At 47.8% G+C, this 12,070-nt stretch overlaps 1 protein-coding gene across 4 annotated transcripts in view; it reads right to left on the reverse strand.

Moving 5' to 3' along the window:
* The window catches only part of si:ch73-206d17.1 (tyrosine-protein kinase STYK1), a 130,991-nt gene that overhangs the window by 95,816 nt on the left and 23,105 nt on the right, over positions 1-12,070 (reverse strand). For 3 of the 4 annotated variants that reach the window (XM_041207120.1, XM_041207118.1, XM_041207119.1), the window contains exons 2-4: positions 9,895-9,971; positions 7,362-7,502; positions 5,720-5,953 (exon numbers count right to left, since the gene is read on the reverse strand). In XM_041207120.1, coding sequence (XP_041063054.1) covers positions 5,720-5,953; positions 7,362-7,502; positions 9,895-9,934 — 415 coding nt within the window. In that variant the 5' untranslated portion in view covers positions 9,935-9,971. The remainder of the gene's footprint in view (positions 1-5,719; positions 5,954-7,361; positions 7,503-9,894; positions 9,972-12,070) is intronic. The other variant, XM_041207121.1, reaches the window with a different exon arrangement.

Genomic DNA, 12,070 nt, shown 5'->3' on the forward strand with positions numbered 1-12,070 from the left:
CCCACACACACCTCCACACCCAGCCACACACACCTCCACACCCAGCCACACACACCTCCACACCCAGCCACACACACCTCCACACCCACCCACACACACCTCCACACCCAGCCACACACACCTCCACACCCACACACACACCTCCACCCACACACACACCTCCACACCCACACCCACACCTCCACACCCACACCCACACACACACCTCCACACCCACACACACACCTCCACACCCACCCACACACACCTCCACACCCACCCACACACACCTCCACACCCACCCACACACACCTCCACACCCACCCACACACACCTCCACACCCACCCACACACACCTCCACACCCACCCACACACACCTCCACCCACACACACACCTCCACACCCACACCCACACCTCCACACCCACACCCACACACACACCTCCACACCCACACACACACCTCCACACCCACACACACACCTCCACACCCACACACACACCTCCACACCCACACATACCTCCACACCCACACACACCTCCACACCCACACACACCTCCACACCCACACACACCTCCACACCCACACACACCTCCACACCCACACACACCTCCACACCCACCCACACACACCTCCACACCCACCCACACACACCTCCACACCCACCCACACACACCTCCACACCCACCCACACACACCTCCACACCCACCCACACACACCTCCACACCCACCCACACACACCTCCACACCCACCCACACACACCTCCACACCCACCCACACACACCTCCACACCCACCCACACACACCTCCACACCCACCCACACACACCTCCACACCCACCCACACACACCTCCACACCCACCCACACACACCTCCACACCCACCCACACACACCTCCACACCCACACACACACCTCCACACCCACACACACACCTCCACACCCACACACACACCTCCACACCTACCCACACACCTCCACACCCACACCCACACCTCCACACCCACACCCACACACACACCTCCACACCCACACACACCTCCACACCCACACACACACCTCCACACCCACACACACACCTCCACACCCACACCCACCTCCACACCCACACCCACCTCCACACCCACACCCACACACACCTCCACACCCACCCACACCCACCCACACACACACACCTCCACACCCACACCCACACCCCCACCACACCCACACACACACCCACACCCCCACACCCACACACCCACAACCCCACACCCACACACCCCACAGCCACATCACCCACACCCACACCCCCACCACACCCACGCCCACACCCACACACACACCTCCACACCCACACCCACACACACACACCTCCACACCCACACCCACACACACACACACCTCCACACACACACCCACACACACACACACCTCCACACACACACCCACACACACCTCCACACCCACCCACACACACCTCCACACCCACCCACACACACCTCCACACCCACCCACACACACCTCCACACCCACCCACACACACCTCCACACCCACCCACACACACCTCCACCCACACACACACCTCCACACCCACACACACACCTCCACACCCACACACACACCTCCACACCCACACACACACCTCCACACCCACACACACACCTCCACACCCACACACACACCTCCACACCCACACACACACCTCCACACCCACACACACACCTCCACACCCACACACACACCTCCACACCCACACACACACCTCCACACCCACACACACACCTCCACACCCACACACACCTCCACACCCACACACACCTCCACACCCACACACACCTCCACACCCACACACACACACACCTCCACACCCACACACACCTCCACACCCACACACACCTCCACACCCACACACACACACACCTCCACACCCACACACACACACCTCCACACCCACCCACACACACCTCCGCACCCACCCACACACACCTCCGCACCCACCCACACACACCTCCGCACCCACCCACACACACCTCCGCACCCACCCACACACACCTCCGCACCCACCCACACACCTCCGCACCCACCCACACACCTCCGCACCCACCCACACACCTCCGCACCTACCCACACACCTCCACACCCACACCCACACACACACCTCCACACCCACACCCACACACACACCTCCACACCCACACACACACCTCCACACCCACACACACACCTCCACACCCACACACACACCTCCACACCCACACACACACCTCCACACCCACACACACACCTCCACACCCACACACACACCTCCACACCCACACACACACCTCCACACCCACACACACACCTCCACACCCACACACACACCTCCACACCCACACACACACCTCCACACCCACACACACCTCCACACCCACACCCACCTCCACACCCACACCCACCTCCACACCCACCCACACCCACACCCACACCCCCACCCACACCCCCACACCCACACCCACACCCCCACACCCACACACACACCCACACCCCCACACCCACACACACACCTCCACACCCACACCCACACACACACCTCCACACCCACACCCACACACACACCTCCACACCCACACACACACACACACCTCCACACCCACACACACACACACCTCCACACCCACACACACACCTCCACACCCACACACACACCTCCACACCCACACACACCTCCACACCCACACACACCTCCACACCCACACACACCTCCACACCCACACACACCTCCACACCCACACACACCTCCACACCCACACACACCCACACACACCTCCACACCCACACACACCTCCACACCCACACACACCCACACACCCCTCCACACCCACACACCCCTCCACACCCACACACCCCTCCACACCCACACACCCCTCCACACCCACACACACCTCCACACCCACACACACCTCCACACCCACACACACCTCCACACCCACACACACCTCCACACCCACACACCCCTCCACACCCACACCCCTCCACACCCACACCCCTCCACACACACACCCCTCCACACACACACCCCTCCACACACACACCCCTCCACACCCACACACACACCCCTCCACACCCACACACACACCCCTCCACACCCACACACACACCCCTCCACACCCACACACACACCCCTCCACACCCACACACACACACCTCCACACCCACACACACACACCTCCACACCCACACACACACACCTCCACACCCACACCCACACACACCTCCACACCCACACACACACACACCTCCACACCCACACACACACACCTCCACACCCACACACACACACCTCCACACCCACACACACACACCTCCACACCCACACACACACACCTCCACACCCACACACACACACCTCCACACCCACACACACACACCTCCACACCCACACACACACACCTCCACACCCACACACACACACCTCCACACCCACACACACACACCTCCACACCCACACACACACACCTCCACACCCACACACACACACCTCCACACCCACACACACACCTCCACACCCAGACACGCACACATCCCCCCCACCCGCGAGCGCACCTCCCCCCGCCCGCGCATGCACACCTCTCCCGGTGAAAAGGCATCTGATTGATGTTTCAGATGATGCAATGGATTTCTAGGCATATTGTTTACAGTTAAGGCACACACCACTGGGGCATTTATAGTTTATAAATAGGTGCCTTGCAAAACATTATCAACAAAGATTACTGCAAATACCTTTCAAAAGAAATTAACAGCGATTGGTTCAAGTGTATGCTGTCCCACTGTACTTCAATGAACATGTCCCCATTTAGATTGAATTTTAGCTTGTAAACTACAATGCATTCACTTTTGGCCTGTCTTGCAATCACAAACAGTGAAGTGGGCTTAACTTGACATTGTCCAACTATGTAATCATACCAGCATGGCAAAAACTACAAGAAACAAACCTTTAAAAAAGCTCAAGACATGGACCCTTAGGGCCGGATATTCCCCTCGGAGTCGAGAGTCATGATTTTGGAGATTTCCTGACATTGTGGTCCTGCCTCCTGCCAGCATTGCTCGCCCAAGCTATCTTCGCAGTGGATGGCGGGAGTCAGGGCTGCCACCTCCTGAAGCAGACCCAAGGTAGGAATGGAAGTGGGCTGATGATGAGGCAGATAGGTTTGAAGGCCCGCGTCTGTTCGCTGGGACTTCGGCCAAGTTCTAAACATGAATATTAGGCACCCTAGCCCTCACCCCTCTCCCACCCCTAATGCCCACTCCCCCAGTATCCACTATGGACAGAACTCAAGTCCTAACATCATAACTTTGGGAGGTCTTTGAGATATTCATGAAACCATCAAAGAAAACAAACAGTGATTCAAAAACCTCCAAAGTATACTCCTCTTAGGAGCTCAAACTGTCAATCCAAACAAAGCTCCCAGTTCCCTTGATGGCTATATCAATAATCCCTGCTGAGTTGAATCCATTAGTGGAGACTAGAGCTCAGCCAAGCATTCATAATGAGTCAAAATGCCTCCAGAGCTAAATACACCAAAACCTTTTAAATAGTGGAGCAGATGGCCCCCTGGTGCACTGCTTCAAAGGCTAAACAGATGTCTGAGCTGTCAATCAAAGAAGTCACTCATCTGTTCAGTTATTTCAAAGGCTCAACAAATGGCCATCAATCAATGTAAAGATTAAAGCACAGGTTCCAAATGACACATTAAAATCTGAATCTCAATACCGCTGCATGCAGAAGAGCAATTTATGCATCTGAAAACTTTCACAATGATAGTCAATTTAATGGTCACTTACCTTTTAAGAACAGAAGTCCTATCATCAATCACTCCATTAAAAACATACTTAAATTATCATACAGCGTCTAATTGTGACATGACGTTGGCAACAACTTTTTAAAACTTATCTGTCAAAAGGTTCCCAACTCCAGAATGGGCAGCCCCCTCGGCTCATGGCCCGTCTGACATAATGTGGCTCACACAAGCTTCAGAAAACCACCCATCTCACTGAAAATCTCAAACTCAATTAAATTAAAAATTGAAGTAGGCAGAAATTTGGCAGTCCCATTGCCAGTGTGCAAGTGCATTGGGTCGTGACCTGCCACGTTTTCTGCACTGGTCAAAGTAGCAACCAGCGGGCATGAGGTAGCAATTTCAGATTTCCAGTCCCCACACCACCCCATCTCTCCATTTGCTTGGGTTTGCCCCATGTAGAGATAGCAAAGTAAGATCAGTCACCATTCATCCCTGCAGACCTACAATGACCAGTACTACTGCCAGTAAGCACTAGCATTGCTTACTATTATGCCTCTTGATTCAACTCAAGGAATGCTTCAATGGTGTAGTTTCGTGGTAAAAGGAATTTTCTGCATTTCTTACTACTGTACTTAACCTATAGGATTTAAACTATTGAAATGAAGCAAGAGTAAAATCCAGAATATCAAAATTTGAATTCCAATTTGAATCTTCTAATTGGGCATTCAGTATAGCATGAAAGCTACCAATTAGTTAAGAATGTCATGATCTATGAGGATCGCATTGATCATATGCTCTAATCTGACAAAAAGTTAAGAAAGTATATAAAATGAGTATCTCTGTACCATTGAAAATAGAGTGTTAAGGCCTTAGTTTTCAGAATACCATTTATCCCACTGTTAAAGGCTGTACAAAGTAGAGTTGAGCCATTCAAAAAAAAGGATTGGAAAGCAGGAAGAAATATTCCTCACTTACCATGGAGAGATTTAAATACGGCTTTCACTTCTCCAGATCCATCCGTAGTAAGGATATTGGCCTTATATATTGGTCCATAGCTCCCACTTTGCATGTACTCCAAAGTCCCAGTTAGGTTTTCTGCTGGGATTTCCCACCGTTTTAGAGAGGGATCCTTGGCTGCCAGAATCCATTCTGTTGCATTTGTCATTAATTCATATTCATTCTCCAACCGCTTCACAGGCTCATGTTTGTCTACACAAAGATTCCGGTTCAAAAACTACAATTACTCAAAAAAAGTTAAAAAGGCTGAATCATACAAGTACAAATATAAAAGAAATGCATAAGATGCAGACTTTGGATAGTGTAAATTATAAAATGATGCCTGGTATGGAATTACAGGACTATCGCAAGGGCTCAATATTTTAGAATCCAAAATCCCAAAACTTAAGGAGCCAATAACATGATTTCAAAGTAATTACATTGAGAAAGTACAAACAGCAATTGATTGAGCTGGTTATAGTCCCAATGAAGGGTAGCACAAAACAACATCAACAAACAGTTTCCATCAATGGGCTTTGGAAGCAGAGAGGATTGTAAGCATTTGAAATTGGTTTTATCTTCCCCAAACAGCATGTTTAGCATGTGACTATGAGGCTCCTTTTATTCCCCTGAGCATCAATGTTAAACTTGCTATATTAATGCAAGGTGCAGTTAATTTATAAGCTACCTTTTATGACATTATCACGGGGACAGCCGTGCATGTTCACTGATAACATCCTGCTCTGCCTCAACCTTCTGCATCAGTTTCAGGCCCACGTCATTGCTTCCAGCTGCCTTTCAAACATTTAAAGTAAAGAGAAATGAAAGGATGACTGAATTACTGTTTAAAAGAATCAGTGCAGGCCTGCTGGGCTGAATAGTCACCTTCTGTACTACATTGTTCTATAATAAGGATGGAGAAGCAGTTTGTTCCTTCACACGGTTGCTTCTGGTACCAACTTGAAGATTCTTCACATTCTAAGATTCTAAAATCATACAACTTTCCTTCAGGAATTCGTTTCCTCTGTTCCTAACACACCCAAATTGTGATTACTCCCAATAACTCCCCTGAAAAATCCACCACCTTAAATATTCACTCCCTCCACCACTGATGCACAGTAGCAGCAGTGTGTACCAGCTCCAAGATGTACTGCAGGAACTCACCAAACCTCCTTTGACAGCACCTTTCAAACTCGCAACCACTACCATCTAGAAGGACAAGGGCAGCAAATACATAGGAACACCACCACCTGCAAGTTCTCCTCCAAGCCACTCACCATCCTGACTTGGAACCATATCACCATTCCTTCACAGTCCCTTGATCAAAATCCTTGAACTCCCTTACAGCAGTGTGGGTGTACCTATACCACATGGACTGCAGCGGTTCAAGGCGGCAGTTCACCATCACTTTCTCCAGAGCAATTAGGGATGGGCAACAAATGCTGGCCTGGCCAGCGACGGCCACATCTTGTGAAAAAATAAATAAAATGGGAAGTACTGCATGTTCGGTAATTGCAGATTAGCCCATGGACCTGCAGGATTGAAGAGAAGGTAACTACAAAGCTCCAACATTTGCTAATGCCCCACTATAGCCTGTCTCAGGTAATAGAAGATCACCCACCTTGCAGTATTAGGACTGGGGCACGCTCCCTCTCTTGTTTCATTTTACAAGTCTTCCATAAGACTATAATGATCAGAACCACTGATGAGAAGCCAAGGATCACTGGGATGATGATAACCCCATTGTTCACACCATTTACATCTGTGAGGGGAGAAAGAGATAGGTATCTGTTGTGTTGCTGTCTTTGTGACAAAACCTCAAACACAACCCCAGATATTTCCATTAATGTCATCTTCAGTGGCACTGATGTACATGAATTAGAATGGTTCAGTACAACGTGGTTAGCTGTAATGAGGAATGCTCCCTCTACTCTCTCCTATGAAGGGCAGTGTGACCATTTGACACACGTTCCATGGTGTACCTTCTTTGAGTGGAATTGTCAATTCACTGCCGAGATGAGGCAGTTCAACAATCTAGGGCCAGTCATATCCTACAGAGACATCATAAAATCACAATACCAAAATACTGCAGATGCTGGAAATCTGAAAACAAAAAATGCTGGAAATACTCAGCAGCATCTGTGGCGAGAAAGAGAGTTAACATTTCAGGTCCTGAATGGGATCTGGTGAAAGGTCATTGACCTTGTGTTTATGAAAGACTTGATGAGATCAGCCCAAACTATAAACTAGTCTGGAAAAACTCAGCAGGTCTGGCAGCATCGGCGGAGAAGAAAAGAGTTGACGTTTCGAGTCCTCATGACCCTTCAACAGAACTTGAGTTCAAGTCCAAGAAAGAGCTGAAATATAAGCTGGTTTAAGGTGTGTGTGTGGGGGGCAGAGAGATAGAGAGACAGAGAGGTGGAGGGGGGGGGTGTGGTTGTAGGGACAAACAAGCAGTGATAGAAGCAGATCATCAAAAGATGTCAACGACAATAGTACAATAGAACACATAGGTGTTAAAGTTAAAGTTGGTGATATTATCTAAACGAATGTGCTAATTAAGAATGGATGGTAGGGCACAAGGTATAGCTCTAGTGGGGTATTAAGAATGGATGGTAGGGCACTCAAGGTATAGGTCTAGTGGGGGTTTTTTTTATTTTTTTTTTTAAAAAAAACCCCCACTAGAGCTATACCTTGAGTGCCCTACCATCCATTCCTAATTAGCACGTTCGTTTAGATAATATCACCAACTTTAACTTTAACACCTATGTGTTCTATTGTACTATTGTCGTTGACATCTTTTGATGATCTGCTTCTATCACTGCTTGTTTGTCCCTACAACCACACCACCCCCCTCCACCTCTCTGTCTCTCTATCTCTCCGCCCCCCACACACACACCTTAAACCAGCTTATATTTCAGCTCTTTCTTGGACTCGAACTCAAGTTCTGTTGAAGGGTCATGAGGACTCGAAACGTCAACTCTTTTCTTCTCCGCCAATGCTGCCAGACCTGCTGAGTTTTTCCAGGTAATTCTGTTTTTGTTTTGGATTTCCAGCATCCGCAGTTTTTTTGTTTTTATAAACTAGTCTGCTCTTTCCCAAATATTAACATGGGATTACATTGGAATTAGGACTCAAACAGCTAGACCCAAGCATGCAGTTGTTACACCACTGTAACCTACATTTTTTTTTAAAGTGCTTAAAAATTGTTCTGCTGCTGGAAGATGAGAAGCATTAAAATCACAAACTGCATAATATAGAAAATAGAGAAAGGAAGAGTTGCATTTATAGAGTGCCTTTCAGGACCATAGGATGTTCTAAAGTGCTTTACAGCCAATGATGTACTTCATTGTAGTCCCTGTTGTTGGAAATATGACAGACAATTGACACACATATTGGGAGATGGAGTATAGTGGTAATATCACTGGACTAGTAATCCAGAGGCCAGGTTAGTGCTCTGGGGACATGGGTTTAAATCCCACTGCAGGGACTAGTAGATTTTAAATTCAATTAATTAAAAAAATCTGGAATTGAAAATGAGTCTCAGTAATAGAGAGCATGAAATTATCACCAGTTCTCTTATGCCCTTTAGGGAAGTGAAATCTGCCATCCATCCTTACCTGGTCTGGTCTACACATGATTCCAGATCCACAGGATATTGTGATTGACTCTTAGTTGCCCTCTGAAATGGCCTAGCAAGCCACTCAGTTCAAGGCATTTAAGGATGGGGAACAAGTGCTGGCCTTACCAGCAACACCCACATCCTATGAAGGAATAAAAAAAATTAAAATCTCATAAACAACAATGAGATAATGACCAAATACCAAATAATTGTTTCTAGTGCTGTTGGTTGAGAGGTATGTATTGGCAGACACTTGGAAGAACACCAGGCTCTTCTTCAAAATATTGTCACATAATGTTTTAAGAACAGAAGGGGACTCAGTTTAGCAACTCAACTTAAAGACGGCACTTCCAACAGTGCAGCACCCCTCTCAGTACTGCACCGGAATGTCAGCCTATATTTTGTGCTCAAGTGTCTGGAATGGCATCTTTCTGACATCTACAATCTTCTGACTCAGACGAGAATGCCCCCACCGGCCATGCAATTCACCAAAAAAATTAAAATTAAACAAAAGAGGTAGATAGAGACTTACTACATCGGTTTGAGGTGCTGAAATTGCACTGGAGGCTCATTAGAATTGAACAGATGGTGACAGCCAGCAGACGGGATCTGGAAAACATGCAAGCATCAGCAAGTAAGAGAAAGAGGAGGTCAATAATACGTCAGGTATCTTCGAATTAAGCAGGTGCATTTTTGAAAACCGCAGTCAAAAGAGAGAGGGCTCTTCCTATCCTAACTGTAGCACCCGCCGATCCCTGCCCCACTAATAACTGCTGACCAATCCCAGCACATCATCTGTTATAATTCGCGCTCAGTCACTGAGTAAAGGAGGAATCTGGAGCCAGTCTTTCCTTAACACTGGTTTATTTACAAAACTCAGGGAACACAGGCACATGCGCCCTATTCCTTGCCCCCACCCTACATAGGTGGAAACCAGTTCTTACATAAACTTAAGGATAATGCTTTAACTTCTCCCCAAATTAGTAACAGCCGCTCTCACAACTAGAGCAGGCATTTCATTGTGATGGGACTGCAACATTAACGCATCGACAAGCTGACAGTACAAAAGCCAGATAAGCCTGGGAGCCAAGAGAAGATCTATCGATCTCCAAGATTGATTGTGATGAGACTGCCAGCAGACAGGGACCAAACATTAGGTGCTACAATTTCTGGGACTTCTTCTTTGGTCTATTCTGGCTCTCAATATCCCCCTTCCAGAGCAGCTGGATTCTATTCTGACAGCTAGCTCCTCAACTGTGTCAAAAAGCACAACCCCACCCCAATATTTCGGAAGGGGTCAACAGCTAGCCAAAGCATCAGGCAGAATTTTTGCCTCATTGCAGTTCAACCCTCATTGTGAAATTTTTATTCAAATTTATATTTTGCAAACTTTCATCATATTCTTTAAACTCTCTGCTCTCAAAATCCTCTTTCCTGCAGTTAAAGAAAAGACTTCTGTGCATTTCTCTTCAGAAGTTATACCTTCATGTACTTTAATGTTGGGTAGTACATGTCTAAATCCCGAGTGACTAGGGAGGTACCACAGGATTGGATAGTGGCAAATGTGACACCTTTATTCAAAAAAGGGCGCAAGGACAATTCTAGTAACTACAGGCCAAGCAGTTTAATACCAATGGTGGGTAAGGTTTTATAAAGAATAATCAGGGAAAATAAAAATCAACAGGCATTTGGGAGAGTTTGAGTTAATTACGGAGAGCCAGAACAGATTTGTAAAAGGCAGATCATGCTTAACCAATCTAATGGAATTTTTTGATGGGGTAATAGTGAAGGTAGATGAAGGGAAAGAAATGGATGTTATCTGCATGGATGTTAAGGAAACATTTGGCAAAGTACCACTTAAAAGGCTGGTTCACAAAATTGAATCTTATGGAATAGGAGGAAGAATATTGGATAAAAATTGGCAGACATAAAATACCGTGTCATGGTAAATGGCTGTTTTTTCAGACTGAAGGATGGTAGACTGTGGTGTTCCCCAAGGGTCAGTGCTAGAGCCATTTACTGACTTGGATACTGGGACAAAGAGTAAATTTTCAAAATTTGCTGATGAAATGAAACTTGGAAGTTTGGCAAAAAAGTGAGGATGATAGTAATCGACTGCAACAGGGCATGGATAGACTAGCAGAATGGGCAGACAAGTAACAGATAGAATTTAATACAGAAAAGTGTGAGATGATGCATTTTGGCAGAAGGGATAGGGAGAGGTAATTAAGACTTAATGGCACAATTCTAAAGAGCGCTCAGGAACCTGGGCTGCATGTGCACAGATCTCTGAGGTGGCAGGACATATTGAGAGAGGGATTAGCAAAGCATACAGTATCTTGAGCTCCATAAATTGAGTACAAAAGCAGGGAAGTTACGCTGAACCTTTGTAAAGCTCTGGTTAAGCCCCTGCCAGAGTACTGCATCCAGATTTGGTCACACATTTAGAAGGATGTGAGGGTCATTGAGAGGGTGCAGAGGAGATTTACCAGAATGGTTTCAGGGATGAGGGGAATTTAGCTACAAGGTTAGGGTGGAGAACTGGGGTTAATCTCCTTGAGGCAAAGGAGATTGAGGGGAGATTTCATAGGGGTGTACAAGATTGTGAAAGTTTGGAGAAGGTGGACATGGCAAAACTGTTCCCATTAATTGATCGTACAAGGAGTGGGGGGATACAGATTTAAAGTTTTGGGCAAGAGATGTGGGGG

This window comes from Carcharodon carcharias, chromosome 15 (assembly GCF_017639515.1).
Source record: "Carcharodon carcharias isolate sCarCar2 chromosome 15, sCarCar2.pri, whole genome shotgun sequence".
Lineage (NCBI taxonomy): Eukaryota > Metazoa > Chordata > Chondrichthyes > Lamniformes > Lamnidae > Carcharodon > Carcharodon carcharias.